This window comes from Puma concolor, chromosome A2 (assembly GCF_028749965.1).
Source record: "Puma concolor isolate L17-30 chromosome A2, mPumCon1.1.hap2, whole genome shotgun sequence".
NCBI classification, from domain to species: domain Eukaryota; kingdom Metazoa; phylum Chordata; class Mammalia; order Carnivora; family Felidae; genus Puma; species Puma concolor.
Window position 1 is genome coordinate 165408193 of NC_141668.1, and position 21968 is coordinate 165430160.

The following is a 21968-nucleotide window of genomic DNA, read 5'->3' on the forward strand; positions in this document are numbered from 1 at the left end:
GAAAAGTTCTTCTCTTTGAAATATTTTGCTTCCTTGTGAATTTGAGAACATCTCCACCATCTAAAAGTTATATTATGGTTCTATTCTAACTTTACTACATTGAATCAAATATTTGGGGTGAAAATGAGCTCTTTACAATATTGTGACCATTGATAAAGACAGTATATTTGTATTTAATCATTGATTTTATTTCCTTTTTAATATTTTATCATTTTTTAAATTATCCATGACATTTGTTTTAGAATGTATAGATGTTATTATTGTCATTATTACCTTATTTCTGATTGCTTTCAGTTTATTTTCCTGTTTAAAATTTCTTGAGGGGCGCCTGGGTGGCTAAGTCAGTTGCGCGTCCGACTTTGGCTCAGGTCATGATCTCACAGTCCGTGAGTCCAAGCCCCCTGTCGGGCTCTGTGCTGACAGCTCAGAGCCTGGAGCCTGCTTCGGATTCTGCGCCTCCCTCTCACTCTGCCCCTCCCCCGCTCACACTCTGTCTCTGTCTCAAAAATAAATAAAAACATTTTAAAAAATTAAAACAAAAAAATTTAAAAATGAAATTTCTTGAGGTGGGAGCCTAGATTATTGATTTCAGACATTTCCTCTTTCCTTTTTTTCCCCTAATGTTTATTCATTTTTGAGAAAGAGAGAGAGAGAGCGCGAACAGGAGAGGGGCAGAGAGAGAGGAGGACAGAAGATCCGAAATGGGCTCTGCCCTGACAGCAGAGAGCCTGATGTAGGGCTCAAACCCAGGAACCATGGGACCATGACCTGAGCTGAAGTCAGATGCTCAACAGACTGAGCCTCCCAGATGCCCCACACCACATTTTCTTTATTCTTTCATCCAACAATCTACAATTAGGTTGTTTCCAACTTTGGCTATTGCAAAAACTGCTGCAGTGTGTTTTCTCAAATGTTTTCCTGGAACTTAGTGAGATTGAAAAAATCTTTTTCTTATATACATCAGCTAATGTAATGAATTACTTTCCTAAATTTCTAGAGTTTAAATATTTGCCACTTTATAGACAAATCTTGCCTAATTGTGATTTGTGTTGATATTAGTTCATTAATAATTTAAGAGTTTTTTCATCACATATTTTTCCATAACAGCTTTCTGTGTGTGTGTTCAGGAAGTTCGTGTATGATATGGGGATTCCCTAATTCTTGAATATGTAGTAGCATTTTCTAGTAAACTTTTAGGATAGGAAGTATCTTCCTAGGTCTGAGGCAGAGAGCAGAAAAATAATGTGATTGCTCTACTTAACTATATTCAAAGAAAACTGTAGTTTTATTTAATCATTAAAAATCTTTTTTAATGTTTATCTTTGAGAGAGACAGAGTCAGGATGCAAATGGGTTAGGGGCAGAGAGAGAGAGGGAGACACAGAATCCGAAGCAGGCTCCGGGCTCTGAGCCATCAGCACAGAGCCCGACGCGGGGCTCTAACTCACGAGCGGTGAGATCATGACCTGAGCTGAAGTTGGATGCTCAACCGACTGAGTCACCCAGGCACCCCTTATTAAATCATTTTTTACATGCTCATTGTTTATTTGTTAGAATGGCACATATTATTTTATTAGTGAAAAGAGAATTCAATAAATAATTTTAAAATAAGACGATATCTATTGAGAACTTCTAAGAAATATGAAAATTTCAGTAATTTGCTACCATCAATTTCCTCATTTGTTAAATGGTGAAAGAGATAATAGCATCTTCCTTACAGATTTGCTGTGAAAATATTCAGGAGTGATGTACCTAAAATGCTTATCAGGTACATTGGAAAGTAATGCTCTCTTCATTTTTCCACAAGGATAATTATAGCTTTTTTTTAATGCTTGAAGATTGAAGTTTTCTTTTTTTTTTTTAATTTTTTTTAACGTTTATTTATTTTTGAGACAGGGAGAGACAGCATGAATGGGGAAGGGTCAGATAGAGAGGGAGACACAGACACTGAAACAGGCTCCAGGCTCTGAGCTGTCAGCACAGAGCCTGATGCGGGGCTTGAACTCACGGACCGCGAGATCATGACCTGAGCCAAAGTCGGATGCTTAACCGACTGAGCCACCCAGGCACCCTGAAGATTGAAGTTTTCAAAATACATTCTATTGTTGCAAAGTGAATCATTTTTATAAGTTCTTCTTACAGTTTGATGACCACTTTGAAATACAAATTTAGGCTTCTGGCCTTGTGTGCATGTGTGTGTGTGTCTGGCTATACGCCTATATCTTAAATAATACTTAAAGCCTTGTAATGAAAAGCTACCCTCCTCATTCTTTTCTGACTCCCAGAAACAACTTCTTTAGTTTTCTGGTTGTACCTCTGTATTTCTAAATGAGCTCCTTATACAGTGGTTTCATTTTTCAGCTTTTGACTTTTTCTAATTACTTATCTGAAAAAAATAGCATGTAGTTCTCTTACATATCTTAGGACACAATTCCCCTTGTCCGATACAATTATTTAATGAATTAATACAAACCAAAATTCAACGTCTGTTGTTTTATCACATAAATGTTTAGCACTTTATGACATGTGAATCCTATCCATTGATACGCCATGTAGGATAATATGAAGACATTTCTTGTTTTTTCTTTTGACCTTAAATTTTTTTTAAGTTCATTCATTTTTGACAGAGTGCAAGCGGGGAAGGGGCAGAGAGAGAGGGAGACACAGAATCTGAAGCAGGCTCCAGGCTCTACGCTGTCAGCACAGAGCCCAACGCAGGACTCTAGAACCCACCATCCGTGAGATTGTGAGATCATGACCTGAGCTGAAGACAGACCCTTAACCACCTGAGCCACCAAAACATCCCAATCTTTTGACGTTTTAAATGGTAAAATTGTGATTTCCTTTTCTTTTTTTCCTATCAATTCATCACTGGTTTATCCCTCTCCACCAGAAATTTAAGTTTCTTTTCAGTAGATCCAGATGCATGAGACGGTTTATCCATTTCTGTTGTTGCTTGGAGACATCCCTATTAGGCTTGAGCATATTACCTACGTGTTGGGGTTATTACTGAGGATGACCATTATACACAATGCTTGCTAGCTAAAATGTAACACGGGGATTTCTGGTCTACTGCACGTAGGCTTGGGAGGGGCGTGGGTCTCTTGGAATGTCCCGGGCCTGCGTAACCCGCCAGGGCCAGCCTTCCCAGGTGTTTTTGCAGTCCTTGCGGAATTCCGGAATTCCGTTATCTATACATTGTATACAAAGTTTAACAAAACAGTAGGACACATAACCCTTGCTGCTTATCTCTGATTTGATTTGTCTCTTGGGATTGTTCATCTTCAAGTCGTGCATCTTTTTAGCATGCCTGAAATGTTACACGCCCTCTGTACACAACAAGCCAGCCGAGATTTGTGATTGGCCTGACTCTGCAATAAATGAGAATACAAGTGAGGCGAACAGGATCTTGGTCTTCGTCTGCGAACGTTGACCTCCATGCCTTCTCCTCTTTCTTAGCAAACTGTGGAGTAATCTTGCATCCATCGGCGCAGGGTTTGCTGGCCATTCCCAGCATATATGCATATACACACTATATCTATAAAAATGGAAGAGAAGAGGACGTCTATCTCTGGGCAAAGGACTGAGAGACCGTGCTGGGAGTGAGGGTATTTTACTGCCTTGTGAATGTATGACCTAGTACCCTCCCTGTCCCCTCAAAATTCTTAAAATGGCGCTAAGGCAAGTTGTAGAGAAACGAATATACGTATGGTCTCATTTTTAAATAAAGACAGCAAACATGTACAAAAAATTAAAAGCCCTAAATATGGGCACGTCGTTCTACAGCGTTATGTGAGGCTTTGTGAACCTGCAGAAAGGACTGCAGAAAAGTTGTTTCTTGGGCAGCCTGCTGCTAGTACGGTCTAGGGACCCACGGGAAGCCCCGCCTCCAGCCCCGCCCCTGGAACTGATTTCCTTCCACTGTCCCGCCCACCCGCCGAGCCTATTCCAGCCACACCCCTGCCCCGGGAATTGGTTTCCCTCGGCTACAACCCCGCCCACAGCCACGCCCCGGAACTAGTCTCCGCCCACCTCCCCGCCCGCCGTCACCCCGTTCCCGCCCACAGCCCCACCCACGGACCTGAACTCGGCCCTTCTGCCTGGCACCGCCCACAGCCCGCCCCTAGGACTGGTCTCCGTCCCTGGTGCTGACGCAGCCCAGGGCCGTGGGGCCCTCCCTCAGAGAGCTAGAAACCCTCGCCCCAGGCTGGGGTGCGCGGCGGTGGCCCCCGCCCGCCCCAACCCGGAGCCCCTAAACGCCCCTCTCCGCCGCGGCTCGACACAGACCGGAACTGGGGCGAGAGGCGGCCAGCCCGAGACCGGAAGCGGAAGCGTGGGGCGCTGCCGTGGAAAGAGCCTGCGGGGCTGGCTGCGTGGGGTGCGCTGTCTTCTTCGCGCGGGACCTGCTTCACGTGGTATGTTTGGCCTCAGCGCAACGGGCCGGACTCGGTGCGCGGCGGACAGTCCGGGGGGTCCGGTAGGCGCCCAGGGAGGGGCGAGGGCCGCGGGCATTCCCGGTCACGGGCTCTGGCGTCCCCGCGTCCCCCCGTCTGTAACCGGAGCCCCGTTTCCTCCTTGGGCTGTTGCCTCCGGTCAGTCCCAGGCTGCGGTTCCTCCCGACTCCGGGCGCCGCTGCCTCCTCCTTTGAGGGGTGATTTCCACCTCCCCCCTCTCCCCCAGAGGACTTTCAGCAATGTCTGGAGGCATTGTTCGGGTTGTACAAATGGGGGTGTGGGGAGGCCAGGGATGCTGCTGAGCATCCCACAGTGCACGGAACAGCCCCCCACAACGAAGCGTTATCAATAGTGCCGGGGTCGGGAGATCTGCTCTAGGGCCTTAAAAGCTCTGAAGTCCTGATCAAAGTCAGCTGAGTCGCTTATCAGCGCCCTTAAGTAACAAGCCCGTGTTTAAAGTTGAGCAAGTCACATGCACACCCAGCATGACACTGCTTTCTCCCACTTGGGGTGCAGATGGCTACGTGGAAATCAGGTAAGTCCAGTCACGGCCAACGTTGACACTTTAAGTAAATGAAAACGAAACAAAGATGAATGGGTGGTCTTTCTATCCAAGAACGATTACTTCCTATCAAAAGGCCTCAAAAGCGGTCTTCGTGCCTCCCCCCCCCCCCGCCCCGTCTGTGTTAAAACCAGCTTCTAGATCCCACCAGCCTTGAAGTGTGCCATCCTCCCTGATCCGTGGGTTTCTGTGTGACCAGGTGAGCACCGCAAGGACCTTGTCACAACAGGTGCCAGCAACCTCCGCTATGCAGAGGAGAGCTCTTAGTGGGTTTTCATGCTGCTCAGGTTGTAAACGCAAAGAGCCACTAAGAGGGAGGGTATCCTAAGAAAAATTATTTGTCTGTTTGATAGATTACGTTCAAAGGAAGGATATTGAGGCGTGTGTGGTTATGTGTGTGGAAATAAGGCAGTAAATGCACTTATATGCAAATAAGTACACATTAAACAAATATGTAAATGAGTGTAACCGTAGAGAAATGCAGACTTTCTTGCATTCCATAATACTAGAAATTTCAGGATTTTATATAGAAAAATATATACATTTTTTACATGTACATGTAAGATTACAAGACATCCCACTGAAGATAAGCAGGACTACTCAGCCGCAGTCCTTAGACCCATTCGGTTTGACCTCTAAAGCCCTACAAATCCTCCACAGAGGTTGAAAATATAGGCACATGGTGGGGGGGGGGAGTGCTTAGGACTTCTTTCTGTTAGTAATTAATTTAAAACTGAATTGACCAGCAACAAGATATATTTTGAAGAAGTGATTTTCATTTCTTTATTTACTTAATGAGATTTACAATTATTTGGGGGGATATACAGCAACTTGTAGGTCGCAGGTTAGGGCACTAGTTTCCACAAAGATTGCCCTCTCTACCTTGCCTTTTGGTGGACAAGGAATTAACTTTATTTCTTCAAACTTCTCTGAAATAACAGTCTGGCGATTCACATCATAGAGGATTCTGTTAAGTAATCTATTGTTAGGTTTTACTAATTACGAGTATGTGTGCGTGTCCCTTTTTTGTTCTCACTTTCCTGTAATGTTCTGGAGGGGGGGAATGTTTATTTGTCATGCAGTAGGTATCCTTTGAGTGCACAGTTTATGGCGACCAACCATCCTTGTGTACTGGAGAGTAAGAGGATTGCCAGGACATAGGACATTTAGTGTTCAAACCGGGACAGTTCTGGGCAAACCAGGATGGCTCAGCATCCCCAGGAGCCAGGGCCTGGGCCAGATGCATAGAGACCTGGGAGAACCAAGAAAATCTTTTTCCATGTCCATGGAATTTACATTCTAATAGGGAATCGTGATTTTAATTAATGACCGGAGTGATGTGGGAGCTTGGCCCAGAGGGCTCAGTGGTGGAAACAGGGAAGCCTTCTTGAGAAGGACGGATATTTACCTGGAGAGCTGAGGTTGGGGTCAGGTTGAACTAGCTGTAGGGTTAGCTGGAGCGAGCATGTGGGAGTGTTTTCAAGAGAGCGTTTCAGGCCAAGGGAACCGCATGAAGATAACCCCTGAGGCAGGAGAGAGCCTTGTGTGCTCCACGAGCTGGGAGGACAGGAATGGCTGGGCCGAGACAACAAAGTTGGGGGGCAGGGGGTGAGCCAGCCCAGAGCAGGGTAGGCTGGACCAGATCAGGTATTAGATTAGACTCTGTTCTAGGACCACTGGAGAGACACTAGAGATGTGAGCACTGGGAGGATGTGAGTCACAGCTGGTCTGTGCATGTGGGTTAAAATGGACTTCCGGATTAAGAAGGAAGACTTGATGGGGCACCTGGGTGGCTCAGTCTTCAGGTTAAGCATTTGACTTCGGCTCAGGTCATGATCTTGCGGTTTGTGGGTTCGAGCCCTGCATCAGGCTCTGTGCTGACAGCTCAGAGCCTGGAGCCTGCTTCAGATTCTGTGTCTCTCTCTCCTCTCTCTCTGCGCCTACCCTGCTAGTACTCTCTCTCTCAAAAGTAAATAAACATTAAAAAAAATTTTTTTTCAAAGAAGGAAGACTTAAGAGGCAAGACAGGGAGTGGTAAGAAGAAGTTTAGGAATAAGATGATTGTTCCCCAGGCCTGGATGATGGTTGTGGAGAAAGAAAGAAATGGGAAGAAGAGACCCAGGAGCGCAGAACTGAGAAAATGTACGATGCTTTCATTCATGCTTGTATTTTGTGTGATGGGACAGGGCACGTACTATGCCCCTAGTTCCTGTCCATGCAAACCTGCAGGCATCCCCTCACCCGAGTCCATGCTTTCCCCCCACTTTGCCACCCACAGGCCCCCTCCTCCACATCCTGAAAGCAGTCGGGCCTGAGTGTGTCCACAGCTGCCCTGTCCATGGCGGTAGCCACGAGTCACCTGGAGCTATTTTAATTAAAACAATGGGAAGAGTTCCTTTTCTCGGTCCTAGTGGCCACGTTTCAAGTGCTCAGTAGCCACATGTGGCTTGTGGCTGCCAACTGGACGGAGCAGAATTAGAGGACATTTATGTCATCACTGAAAGTCCCGTTGGGCAGCACTGATAAGTGACCCATCATCCAGCACTGACATACATCCAGGAGCACGAGTCACTGAATCTGTAAACTGAGCAGAGACCCCCTCCTGCCTTCTTGTGAGGTTTCACCTGGCAGGAGACCTTGATGGGGGGACTCGGAGCCTAAAAATGCCCCAGGCACCTTCTCAGTCTGCTTTTCCGCTTGGGGCTCTGGGGGTGGCTGGATCCCAGCCCTCTGACTCCTCGGCTCAGTGACTGGAACTCATCCTAACTGCAGATTGGGTCTCCGGTGGGGAGAAAGGAGACGTCCTCCACCTGCAGAAGGTAAGGAGGGTCCACGGCAGTTGTCCGGGTCTGTTGGACTCACACCAAGCCTTAGGGAAGGTTTGGTGTGAGAGGCTGTATTCGTTTACTGTGGCTGCTCTCACCACTTACCGGCACTTAGTGGCTTAAAGCAGCACAGATTTCACCTGCCATTCTGGAAGTCAGAAGTCCGAAATGGGTCAGCAGGGCTGCATTCCTTCTGGAGGTTCTAGGGGAGAATCGGTGTCCATGTGTTTTCCATCTTGTAGAGGCCTCCTGCATTCCGTGGCTTGTGGCTCCTTCCTTCACTTAAAGCCAGTGGGTAGCATCCTCAGATCTCTCTGTCTCTCTCTCTCTCTCTCTCTCCTGCTTGCATCACCAACACCTTCTTCTCTGACCTGACCTTCTTACCTCCCTCTGGTAAGGACTCTTGTGATGACATTGGGCTCACCTGGATAATCTCCCCATCGCAGGATCCTTACTTTAATCACATCTGCACAATCCCTTTTGCTATGGAAACTCACATATTCACGGATTCTGAGGAGTAGAACATGGACACCTTTGGGGCACGGGCATTAATCTGTCTGCACACAGGCCTGGGAGGCAAAAATGCCCCGCAGCTCTTTCTTTCCACCTGGCCCAACCAGACCCTTAGTGGCCAAGGTTCCCCTCCCTGCTCATACAGACACTTTATCGCTTGTATCTTTTGGGTACAGGGAAGGCACACAGAGAGACCTCAGGAAGCTGGTTTTATGGAGTGACATTTGATTCCCTAACTCCGGAGAAAAGAGGTATTCATTCCCTTTTTATAAAAAGGAAACATTCCATATACACTGCTTTGAACATTGATTTTTTTTTCCACTTACATTTATTGGAGGGGCACCTGGGTAACTCAGTCGGTTGAGTGCTGACTCTTGATTTTGGCTCAGGTATTATGTCACGGTTCATGGGATCGAGCCCCGAGCTCCATGTTGTCAGCACAGAGCCTGCTGCTTGGGGTTCTCTATCTCCCTCTCTCCGCACCACTCCCTGCCGCCCCCCCCCCCACCAATAAATAAATAAACTTAAAAATTTTTTTTTAAATATTGGAGATAAGAATCTCTATCAATACCTAGGGATCATCTCTTTCTTTTTTGGCTGCATGTTTCTTCATTCTGTGGATATTCCATAGTTTATTGCACTAATTCCCTATTGAGGCTCAGTTGTATTGTTTCCAGTCCTTTGATATTACACGTAAGGCCATTGTGAATAATCACAGCCTGCCTTTTAGTATTTGTGTATCCTTGAGATCGGTTCCTAGGAGTGTGATTGGCAGGGAAAGGGTAAATGATTTTGCATTTTGCATCAAATTGACAATTTTCCTTCCGTAGGAATTGTGCCCCAGTCGCGTATGAAAGTGCCTTTCCAGACATCCTTGCCAATAAAAGATGTGCTCCACCAGGTCTTTGTCGATCTGACAGATTAAAAATGGTGTCATCGTAGCTACAGTCTCCCATCTCTGTGGTTATGAAGAAGATCAATGGCGATTCTATCAGGGGTGGCGTCCTTGAAATGGTCGTGGTGGAAGCCAGAGTGTCCTGGGTTGAGGAGCCAGTGGGACGTGAGAAAATGAGACAGAGTGAAACACTTTCCCTGGGCTCAGGGAGAGAGACTGGTACCAGAATGAAGACTGTCCTTACGATAGATTTATTTCACTACTAAAAACACTGCAGGGGGTTTGAATGGTGTGGGAGGGGGTCCGGTGGAGGGGGGGAGCGGGAAGGGAAGGCAGACGAGAGACCTTCCCTAAGAAGGCAGGTGGGAGGAGCGCAGATCTGAGCCGCAGGGCCCGGCCTCACCCAGGAGGGGAGACGGCTCCCGGCTTGTAACAGGAGGGAGGGCGGAGGCCGGGGTCACGTGGCCATCCTGGCGGCTTCCGAGGAAGGGAGATTCCTTCTCACGCGGGTTACTGTGAGAAGTAGGAGGCAGGGCCGTCTGCGCGAAGTGAGGGTGTGTGTATCTGTTGCCACCTAACAGGTTGTCCCAAACCTCAGTGACTTAAAACGATGATGATCATGTAAAAGATCTCATGGTCTTTGTGGTTCAGGAGTTCAGGACCGCTTCGCTAGAAGGTTCTGGCTCAGGGACTTTCCTGAGTTCCTAGCGGGCTCTCAGCCGGGCTGCAGCCATCTGGAGCCTGGACTGGTGCCGAGGGTTCAAGGCCAAGGCGGTTCGCTCCCAGGCGGGCACGTCAGTGGTGCTGCTGGAGGGAGGCCTCGGTTCCTCTCCAAGTCGGTCCCTCCGTGGAGCCGCCCGAGTTCCTTGTAACGGGGCTTCCCCCGGAGCAAGCGGGGCGAGAGACCAAGCAACGCTGCAGTGCCTTGGAGCACCCAGCCTGGGAAGTCGCCCCCAAGGCGCTCTTGTGACCCGGGTCAGCCCGACGCGGGCGGGTGTGGACACCAGGAGGCTTGGGTCATGGGGGCCAGTCAGGAAGCTGGTTGCCGCGGAGGGCGGAGGGGAGGGTGTGCGAGGGGTAAAGAGATTAGAGGCCTGATGGTGGGGAGCCGCACGGACTTACAGGATGTCCTGCAGGGTCAAGGCTGTTTGCATGTTGGTGACCGCGCTTCCCCAGAGGTGGCGGCATGACAGCCCCACCGCGGGCAGGTCCCCCAGACGCTGCCATGGAGCCGGCAGGTCATTGGAACCGGGCCGGGCGCTGCTCTGCTGGGCAGGGGCGCGGGCAGGGTGTGTGGATGAGGAATGTGTGGGTGAGGGGTGATGAAATCCAGGGGGAAGCGTGAGATGAGAACAGGACGTGCCTAATGCCTGATGAAGTAGCGGGGGCGGGGGAGAGTCCTCCGTGTGGTGAAGGAACACGTGAAAGGGGCGCCGGGGTGGCTCAGTCAGTTGAGCCTCTAACTCTCCATTTCGGCTCAGGTCACGATCTCACAGTTCGCGGGACTGAGCCCCGCATTGGGCTCTGCGCTGGGTGTGGATCCTGCTTGAGATTCTCTGTCTCCCTCTGCACCCCCGCCCCCAACTCACACTTGCCCTCTTTCTCTCTCTCTCTAAAAAAAAAACAAACAAAACAAAAAAACAGAACACATGTAGGGAAAGAAAACATGAACAAGGACAACGTTTGCGAGGCTGGATTCAGAGAGACCTTTCTCAGCTATTGTTTTAGGTGGCAGAATAGTGTCAGGTGATGACAGGGTCTAGGGTGGCGCCCCAGGTGGAAGGGGACAAACTCGTAACACCGAGGGTCGTCCTCACACACTCTGACGTCACCCGTCATCTGAGGGCGGTGGGGCTGGGGGAGGCAAAGACTAGTATCAGCCGTCATCATCTCCAGTAACCAAAGGGTCGGACCTGGGAATGTGTTTGTGACAGCCACCTGCATGGGAAGAATGTGCCCTGAGACTCAGGGAAGCTGGGGATTTAGGTGGGGCGGCGGAGGCGTGTCCCGGTCGAACCGTTAGGACCCAAGAGGACGAGCTGTGGCTTCGCCAGCCCTGGTTCATCACCTGCTAAGTAAAGACCCAATGCTGGGGACCCCACCTGCATGTTGAAGGAGGACACAACGGGCAGGCTAAGATGGGTTGGTCTGCGGAAGCCCGTGGTGGGAGAGAGGCTGTGAAGGCTTCCTGTTGTCCCGTTTCCCCCAGGGCCCGGCCTGAGCGCGCTGTGCCGACCAGAGGAGGAGCGTCCGGGTTCTTCCGCTGCCCGTTGTCCGGGGAAATTCCTGTCTGAGTCACAGGATGGCGGCCGTGGTTCTGCCCCCCACTTGTGGTAAGTCGGGGGGCCCTCAGAGTCCAGGCGGTAAAGGCCCCTGCACCACGGAGTGGGAAAGGAGGGGCCGAGCGGTGAGGCCGGAGTGGAGCCAGATGCCCGGGGGTCAGCGTCCCCGATGTGGTTCTTGGGATTTGGGATTTTGGTGGTTTGAGTGTCTGTGGAGATGTCACCTGTGTGGTGAGTATGGGAGAGCCTCTGAACCGTCTCTCTGATTCTTTCTATAAACTTGGAAAAATAACAGTGGTGTCCCTTGAACTTCAGTTTCTTCATCTGTGAAATGGGACTAATAATCTCTTCCTCCAGGTCAGTAAGACCCTTGGCCCTATTTCCTGGCCCTGGGTCCTGGGTGAGACGGGCCACTCTGGTGTCCTGAGAAAGCTGTGTGTGTGTGTGTGTGTGTGTGTGTCCACCCACACTGTGTGGGGTGGTCATGGGTGTGGCTGTGCGTGTGCGTGGCGGGATGTGGTCACGTGCAGGTGGGTGGGGAAGCCCCCAGACTGGTGAGTGCCAGCATACAGAGCCGTCCTGGGCTCTCCTGACTCCTTTCTTCTTCTCCAGCTCAGCCTTCCCTGTACTCAGCCTGTCCTCGGAACGGACGCACGGAGGAGGAAGGGTTGGCTAAGGGCTTCCTGACCGGCTGGTTACCGGTGAGTCACTACTCTTTTCTCCAAGTCATTATTCCTTTGACCAGAAGCTGAATTTGTTCTCCTCCAGTGACCCGGAGCCTCATGGCCAAACCAGGTGTCCGGAGGGCCCCGGGTCTCCGGGCATCTGATGGAGGGTCAGGGGCCCCCCAGGCAACGTCGTGTTTGTCGACGTTTTCTACGTTGCCGAGGTTCCTCCAGGGTCACCGTCTCCGTCACGTTCCGCAGAGAGGTTTTTAGGGGAAACTGAGGAAGACCTGACTGTGTCCTAAACTCAAGTACTTGGTGACAGCTGTGGGGGAGTCGCTCATTCATTTACCAGGTGTTTCTCTGATCTCTGCCATGTCCCCGGCCTCTACTCAGCCCTGCAGATGGAGGGAGATCAGCTTGCAGGATTTCACAGTCTCACTGGAATAAGAGAATCACCTCTGTGTTAGGGGCACGTTCCCCGTGGGAGCGGGCATAAGTAGACAGGGAGGGGCACCGCAGGCTGAGCCCAGAAGCGGTTGAGAGCAGAGCTCAGAACCCGGCCCGCACGTCTTGCGCTTTGGGTTCCCGGCCCCTCGTCCCATCGTCCTCTGCCCTTCTCCTGCCCGCTCGGCGGGGATGGTCCTTGCCTAAGCCGTGATGTTTGTGACGGTTCAGCACTCGGTGACCTTCGAGGATGTGGCCGTGGAGTTCACCCAGGAGGAGTGGGCCCTGCTGGACCCTTCTCAGAGAACACTGTACAGAGACGTGATGCAGGAGAACTGCAGGAACCTGGCCTCGCTCGGTAAGCCTGACCTCATCCCCGCGTATGCTTAGTCCCGTAACGAGACTTTGTTTGTCGTAGACTCTGGGTCTAGAGTTCTTTCTCGCCCAGCAAGAGAGCGGGACACAGGATTAAAAAATGCGAGAGAGATGGCTCATGTCCAGGAGAAGCCAAGAGCCCCGATTAAGGGTCCTTGCTCCATTTTTATTAGGATCAGAAGGCTTACAAACGTGGCAATGGACGTGCACAAGGAGACCATGAATCTGTGAACATTAACTCATGGGCGTGAGGGAAACGGGGTCTTGAAGATATGCGGGGTTAGGGGTTTGGGTTGATACAAAACAAAGTCCTGGCACCTGGCCGAAGGTTGTTTACAGCAGATGTGAGGCCCCACCTCTGTTTACCTAAACTTGCCGAGGGGGACCAGAAAGAGCATGCTACCTCAGGGTCACCAAGGCACCTTTCTTTTGCTAATTAGCTCGGCTCTGGGCGACTTGGCCCAGCACTGGTCTAAAGTCCTGTTTTCCTGTTTTTACTCTTCCTCCCAGTGAAAGCAGCTTTCTGCTACAGTACTAACTTGGGGGGCGCTTCCGCCCTGAACATATAATCTTGTTTACCTCATACACCTTTGGTCTATCCTGGAGCCTTTGCCCCGCCCTCTCTATACCTATTTACCTAATCTTGTTTACCCAAACTTGGGTGTGAACATCCTATGGCTTTCTAATTGTTTCTGCCTTGTTAACCCATCGGTGCAAGCCCAGGGAATTCCTAAGCTTATTCCCCACAATATTCCCCACATTATTGTCCTTTTTTTTTTTTTAATTGAGGTGACATTCCATAACATAAAAGTCACTGTTAAAATTTCCTTTAATGTTTGTTTATTTTTGAGAGAGAGAGGGAGAGACAGTGTGTGAGTGGGGGAGGGGCAGAGAGAGACACACACACAGAATCAGGCTCTGTGTCAGGCCCCAGGTTCTGAGCTGTCAGCACAGAGCCCAACACGGGGCTGGAACTCACAGAACTGTGAGATCGTGACCTGAGCCAAGGACACTCAACCTACTGAGCTACCCAGGTGCCCCTGTTTTAGCTATTTTTTTTAAGTGTTTATTTTACAGAGATTGAAAGACAGAACACAAGCAGGGGAGGGGCAGAGAGAAAGGGAGACACAGAATCCGAAGCAGGCTCCAGGCTCCGAGCTGTTCAGCACAGAGCCCGACGTGGGGCTCGAACTCACAAACCGTGAGATCATGACCTGAGCCAAAGTCGGATGCTTAACCGACTGAGCAACCCAGGAGCCCCTGTTTTAGCTGTTTTTAAGTGCACAATTCAGTAACTTTTGACATAGTAGTATTGTTGTGCAACCATCAACGCTATCTAATGTCAGAACATTGTCATCACCCCTCACCCCCTCCCCGGGAAGTGGCCAGGACCCGTTACCTTCCCCACAGCCCCCTGCTGCCAACCACCCATTTGCCTTCCATTTCTCTGGGTTTGCCTGCTCAGAACATTTCCTGCCACCGGCATTGTGATCTCTTTGGTCTGGCTCCTTTCAGGCAGCGTAAATAATGTTCGAAGGTCTAGCAGTGTTGCACCATTTTGTGGATTGGCCACGTCTTTAAAATTCACTCATGGGTTGATACACATTTGGGTGGTTTCCATTTACTGGCTGTTACAAACCTTGCTGCTGAGAATATTGGTGCACGGTTTGTGCAAACATGTGCTTTCGGCTTTCTTGGGTATGTGTCGGAGCGGAATGCTGGGTCATATATCAGTAGGTTTAGCTTTTTGAGGAACTGCTGAACTGTCTTCCCCAGGAGCTGCGCCAAGGTGGGAGGGTTCCAATTTCCCATCTGCCCCAACGTTTGTGCCTCTGATGGTAGCCGTCTTCACGGTTATGAGGCAGTATTTCTTTTCATTGTTGCCCTGATTTGTGTTTCCCTCATGACTGATGACATTGAGCACTTTTTCATGTGTCGGCTGTTCTGGATCTTCTGTGGAGAACGTCTGTTCAAGTCCTTGGCCCGGTTTGGAATTCGGTTGCTTGTCTTTGTTCTTGGATTATACACATTCATTATATGTCGTGAATACTGGTCCCTTGTCCAGAATATGATTTGGAAATAATTTCTCCCAGCTGGTGGCGTATTTTCATTTTCTTGATAGTGTCCTTTGACACACAACAGTTTTAATTTTTTTTAAGTTTGTGTTTGAATTCCAGTTAGTTAACGTACAGTGTAATATTAGTTTCAGGTGTACAATGTATTGATTCAACACTTCCATACCACACCCGGTACTCATCACAAGTGTGCCTCTTAATCGCCATCCAAACCGCCCTCCCCCCCACAACACACGCGCTCACCTCCCTTCTGGTAACCATGAGTTTGTTCTCTGTGGTTAAGGGTCTGTTTCTTGGTTTTCCCCTCTTTCTCTCCTTCTCTCTTTTTTCCCTTTGCTCATTTGTTTTGTTTCTTAAATTCCACGTGTGAGTAAAATCATGTTTTTCCAAAGAAGACATCCAGATGGCCAACAGACCCACGGAAAGATGCTCAACGTCACTCACCATCAGGGAAATACAAGTCAGAACCATGATGAAACACCACCTCACACCTGTCAGAATGGCTGAAACCAACGACACAAGAAACGACAGGTGTTGGGGAGGATGTGGAGAAAGGGGACCCTCGTGCGCTGATGGTGGGAAGGCAAAGTGGCACAGCCCCCCTGGAAAACAGTTCGGAGGTTCCTTAAAAATAGAACTACCCCATAATCCAGCAATTGCTCTACTAAGCATTTACCCAGAGGATACAAAAATACTGATTTCGAAGGAGCACACACACACCAACGTTTATAGCAGCACTATCTACAATTCCGACTTATGGAAACAGCCCAAATGTCCATGGACAGATGAATGGATGAAAAAGACGTGGTGTGTGTGTGTGTGTGTGTGTGTATGTAGACACACACACAATGGAATATTACTCAGCCATAAAGAATGAAATCTTGCCACTTGTAACGAAGTGGATGGAGCTAGAGAGTATTATGCTAAGTGAACTAAGAGTTTTAATTTTTATGAAGTCCAATTTATCTCTCTTTTTTTTTCTTTTTTTGCTTGTCCTTTGCGATCATACCTCAAAAATTCTTGCCAAATCCACCAAGGCCATGAACATTTACCCCTGTGTTTTCTTCCAAGAATTTTCTAGTTCTCTTCAATTAGGTCTTTGGTCCTTTTGGAGATAATTTTTTATGTGGTTTCGTTCTTTTGTCTCTCTTTATTACCCAGTTGCCCATCATTGCTGTAGAAGACTGTTCTTTCCCCCAGTGAGTTGTTTTGCTGCCTTGTCCAAAGTTGTGTGACCACAGACTTTACGAGTTTACACTCACTCAGTTCTCGTCCATTGATCTCTGCATCTCTCCTTGTGCAAGTACTGTAGTGCGTTCTTTACTATTGCTTTGAAGTAAGCTTTGATGTCAGGAGGTGTGAGAATTCCTAATTCGTTCTTTCTCAAGACTGTTTTGTCTGTTCAGCATCCCTTGCAAATCCATGTGAGTTTAAGGATCAGTTTGTCCATTTCTGCAAATAAAAGCTGTTGGAATTTTGGTAACAATTGCACTGAATCTGTCGACCGCTTTGGTTGTATGGAAGCGATGAACCACGGCAATCTACCCCCAAAACCAAGAGCACACCTTACATACTGTATGTTAGCCAACTTGACAATAAATTATATTTAAAAAAATTTATAATTCTGTTGTAATTGATCTGTAATTGTTACATCTTCTAGATAATTTGACCTTTTAATCACTACATAAGATCATTCTTTGTGTCTTGTAGCAGTTTTTGTCTTAAAGTCTATTTTGCCTGAAATTAACATAGCTACACTCTCTTTTGGCGGCTGTTTGCATGGAATCTATTTTTCCATCTATTGACTTTCAACCCCTTAGTGTGTTTTTTTGTTTGTTTGTTTGTTTGTTTTTGCTTACCTCTTTTTTTTTTGTATATTAAGTATAACTTATTGTCAAATTGGTTTCCATACAACACCCAGTGCTCATGCCAACAGGTGCCCTCCTCAATGCCCATCACCCACTTTCCCCTCTCCCCCACCCCCCCCCCCACCAACCCTCAGTTTGTTCTCAGTATTTAAGAGTCTCTTATGGTTTTCCTCCCTCCCTCTCTTTTTTCCCCTTCCCCTCCCCCATGGTTTTCTGTTAACTTTCTGAGGATCCACATATGAGTGAAAACATACGGTATCTGTGTTTATCTGCCTGACTTATTTCACTTAGCATTAATACCCTCCAGTTCCATCCATGTTGCTGCAAATGGCCAGATTTCATTCTTTCTCGTTGCCAAGTAGTATTCCATTGTATGGTAACCACATCTTCTTTATCCATTCGTCAGTTGATGGACATTTAGGCTCTTTCCATAATTTGGCTGTTGTTGAAAGTGCTGCTATAAACATGTGGTACATGTGTCCCTATGCATCAGCACTCCTGTGCCCCTTGGGTCAACTCCTAGCAGTGCTATTGCTGGGTCATAGGGTAGTTCTATTTTTAATTTTTTGAGGAACCTTCACACTGTTTTCTAGAGCGGCTGCACCAGTTTGCATTCCCACCAGCAGTGCAAGAGGGTTCCCGTTTCTCCACATCCTCTCCAGCATCTATAGTCTCCTGATTTATTCATTTTGGCCACTCTGACTGGCGTGAGGTGATATCTGAGTGTGGTTTTGATTTGTATTTCCCTGATGAGGAGTGACATTGAGCATTTTTTCACGTGCCTATTGGCCATCTGGATAGTCTTCTTTAGAAATGTCTATTCATGTCTTCTGCCCATTTCTTCACTGGATTATTTGTTTTTTGGGTGTGGAGTTTGGTGAGTTCTTTATAGATTTTGGATACTAGCCCTTTGTCCGATATGTCATTTGCAAATATCTTTTCCCATTCTGTTGGTTGCCTTTTAGTTTTGTTGGTTGTTTCTTTTGCAGTGCAGAAGCTTTTCATCTTCGTGAGGTCCCAATAGTTAATGTTTGCTTTTAATTCCCTTGCCTTTGGACATGCGTCAAGTAAGAAATTGCTATGGCTGAGGTCAACGAGGTTTTTTCCTGCTTTCTCCTCTAGGGTTTTGATGGTTTCCTGTCTCACATTCAGGTCCTGCATCCATTTTGCATTTATTTTTGTGAATGGTGTGAGAAAGTGGTCTAGTTTCATTCTTCCACATATTGCTGTCCAGTTCTCCCAGCACCATTTGATAAAGAGACTGTCTTTTTTCCATTGGGTATTCTTTCCTGCTTTGTCAAAGATTAGTTGGCCATACTTTTGTGGGCCCAGTTCTGGGGTCTCTATTCTATTCCATTGGTCTATGTGTCTGTTTTTGTGCCAATACCACACTGTCCTGATGATTACAGCTTTGTAGTAGAGGCTAAAGTCTGAGATTGTGATGCCTCCTGCTTTGGTTTTCTTCTTCAATATTACTTTGGCTACTCAGGGGCTTTTGTAGTTCCATACAGGTTTTAGGATTGCTTGTTCTAGCTTTGAGAAGAATGCTGGTGCAATTTTGATTGGGATTGCATTGAATGTGTAGATTGCTTTGGGTAGTATTGACATTTTAACAATACTTATTCTTCCAATCAATGAGCAGGGAGTGTTTTTCCATTTCTTGGTATCATCGTCAATTTTCTTCATAAGCTTTCTATAGTTTTCAGCATACAGATCTTTTACATCTTTGGTTAGGTTTATTCCTAGGTATTTTATGGTCCTTGGTACAATTGTGAATGGGATCAGTTTCTTTATTTGTCTTTCTGTTGCTTCATCATTGCTGTATAAAAATGCAACCGGGGGCGCCTGGGTGGCGCAGTCGGTTAAGCGTCCGACTTCAGCCAGGTCACGATCTCGCGGTCCGGGAGTTCGAGCCCCGCATCAGGCTCTGGGCTGATGGCTCAGAGCCTGGAGCCTGTTTCCGATTCTGTGTCTCCCTCTCTCTCTGCCCCTCCCCCGTTCATGCTCTGTCTCTCTCTGTCCCAAAAATAAATAAACGTTGGGAAAAAAAATTTAAAAATGCAACCGATTTCTGTACACTAATTTTGTACCATGCGACTTTGCTGAATTCATGTATCAGTTCTAACAGACTTTTGGTGGAGTCTGTCAGGTTTTCCATGTATAATATGTCACCTGCAAAAAGTGAAAGCTTGACTTCATCTTTGCCAGTTTTGATGCCTTTGATTTCCATTTGTTTTCTGATTGCTGATGCTAGAACTTCCAACACTATGTTTAAACAACAGTGGTGAGAGTGGATATCCCTGTCGTGTTCCTGATCTCAGGGGGAAATCTCTCAGTTTTTCCCCATTGAGGATGATACTAGCTGTGGGCTTTTCATAAGTGGCTTTTATGATATTTAAGTATGTTCCTTCTATCCCGACTTTCTCGAGGGTTTTTATTAAGAAACGATGCTTTTTCTGCATTGATTGAGAGGATCACATGGTTCTTTTCTTTTATTAATGTGATGTATCACATTGATTGATTTGCTAATGTTGAACCAGCCCTGCAGCCCAGGAATGAATCCCACTTGATTGTGGTGAATAATTCTTTTTATATGCTGTTGAATTCGATTTGCTAGTATCTTGTTGAGAAGTTTTGCATCCATATTCATCAGGGATATTGGCCTCTAGTTCTTTTTTTTTTTTTTTTTTTTTTTGGTGGGTTTCTGGTTTGAAATCAAAGTAATGCTGGCTTCATAGAATGAGTCTGGAAGTTTTTCTTTCCTTTCTATTTCTTGGAACAGCTTGAGAAGGATAGGTATTATCTCTGCTTTAAATACCTGGTAGAATTCCCCAGGGAAGCCATCTGGCCCTGGACTCTCATTTGGTGGGAGATTTTTGATAACTGATTCAATTTCTTCGCTGGGTATGGGTCTATTCAAGTTTTCTATTTCTTCCTGTTTGAGTTTTGGGAGTATGTGGGTGCTTAGGAATTTGTCCATTTCTTCCAGGTTGTCCGGTTTATTGGCATATAATTTTTCATAGTATTCCCTGATAATTGCTTGTATTTCTGAGGGATTGGTTGTAATCATTCCATTTTCATTTGTGATTTTATCTATTTGAGTCCTCTCTCTTTTCTTTTTGAGAAGCCTGGCTTGAGGTTTATCGATTTTGTTTATTTTTTAAAAAAACCAACTCTTGGTTTCATTGATCTGCTCTACTGCTTTTTTTGGATTCTATATTGTTTATTTCTGCTCTGCTCTTTATTATTTCTCTTCCTCTGCTGGGTTTGGGGTGTCTTTGCTGGTCTGCTTCTGGTTCCTTTAGGTGTGCTGTTAGATTTTGTATTTGGGATTTTTCTTGTTTCTTGAGATAGGCCTGGATTGCAATGTATTTTCCTCTCAGGACTGCCTTTGCTGCATCCCAAAGCATTTGGATTGTTGTATTTTCATTTTCATTTGTTTCCATATATTTTTAAATTTCTTCTCTAATTGCCTGGTTGACCCAATCATTATTTAGTAGGATGTTCTTTAACCTCTATGCCTTTGGAGGTTTTTCAGACTTTTTCCTGTGGTTGATTTCAAGTTTCATAGCATTGTGATCTGCAAGTGTGCATGGTATGATCTCAATTTTATATACTTATTAAGGACTGTTCTGTGACCTAAGTATGTGATCTATCTTGGAGAATGTTCCATGTGCACTCAAGAGGAAAGTGTATTCCGTTGCTTTGGGATGCAGAGTTCTAAATATATCTGTCAAGTCCATATGATCCAATGTTTCATTCAGGGCCCTTGTTTCTTTATTGATCCTGTGTCTAGCTGATCTATCCATTGTTGTAAGTGGAGTATTAAAGTCCCCTGCAATTACCACATTCTTATCAATAAGGTTGCTTATGTTTGTGATTGTTTTATATATTTGGGGGCTCCCGTATTTGGCGTATAAACATGTGTAATTGTTAGCTCTTTCTGATGGATAGACCCTGTAATTATTATATAATGCCCTTCTTCATCTCTTGTTACCGCCTTTAATTTAAAGTCTCGTTTGTCTAAGTATGGCTACTCCAGCTTTCTTTTGACTTCCAGTAGCATGATAGATAGTTCTCCACCCCCTCACTTTCAATCTGAAGGTGTCCTCAGGTCTAAAATGAGTCTCTTGTAGACCGCAAATTGATGGGTCTTGTTTTTATCCATTGTGATACCCTATGACTTTTGGTTGGAGCATTTAGTCCATTTACATTCAGTGTTGTTATAGAAAGATATGGGTTTAGAGTCATTGTGATGTCTGTAGGTTTCATGCTTGTAGTGGTGTCTCTGGTACTTCGTGGTCCTTGCAACATTTCACTCACAGAGTCCCCGTGAGGATCTCTTGTAGGGCTGGTTTAGTGGTGATGAAGTCTTTCAGTTTTTGTTCATTTGGGAAAACCTGTATCTCTCCTATTCTGAATGACAGGCTTGCTGGGTAAAGGATTCTTGGCTGCTTATTTTTTCTGTTCATCACATTGAAGATGTCCTGCCATTCCTTTCTGGCCTGCCAAGTTTCAGTAGAGAGGTCTGCCACTACCCTTATGTGTCTGTCTACCTTTGTATGTTAGGACCCGTTTATCCCTTGCTGCTTTCAGAATTCTCTCTTTATCCTTGTTTTTTGCCAGTCTCACTATAGTATGTCGTGCAGATGATCGATTCAAGTTACGTCTGAAGGGAGTTCCTTGTGTCTCTTGGATTTTAATGCCGTTTTCCTTCCCCAGGTCAGGGAAGTTCTCAGCTATGATTTGTTCAAGTACTCCTTCAGCCCCTTTCTCTCTCTTCTTCTTCTGGAATTCCTATGATACGGATATTGTTCCGTTTGATTGCATCACTTAATTCCCTAATTCTCCCCTCATACTCATGGATTTTTTTCTCTCTCTTTTTCTCAGCTTCCTCTTTTTCCATAATGTTATCTTCTAATTCACCTGTTCTCCCCTCTGCCTCTTCAGTCTGTGCTTTGGCTGCCTTCATTTTATTTTGCACCTCACAACATTTTTTGTTCCTCAT

At 46.7% G+C, this 21968-nt stretch overlaps 1 protein-coding gene across 1 annotated transcript in view; it reads left to right on the forward strand.

The window, feature by feature from the left end:
- The first annotated feature begins 4078 nt into the window (after positions 1–4078).
- The window catches only part of LOC147583798 (uncharacterized), a 28721-nt gene continuing 10831 nt past the window's right edge, over positions 4079–21968 (forward strand). Inside the window, exons 1-4 of the mRNA XM_086681380.1 lie at positions 4079–4414; positions 11458–11581; positions 12143–12231; positions 12874–13000. Coding sequence (XP_086537506.1) covers positions 11551–11581; positions 12143–12231; positions 12874–13000 — 247 coding nt within the window. The 5' untranslated portion in view covers positions 4079–4414; positions 11458–11550. The remainder of the gene's footprint in view (positions 4415–11457; positions 11582–12142; positions 12232–12873; positions 13001–21968) is intronic.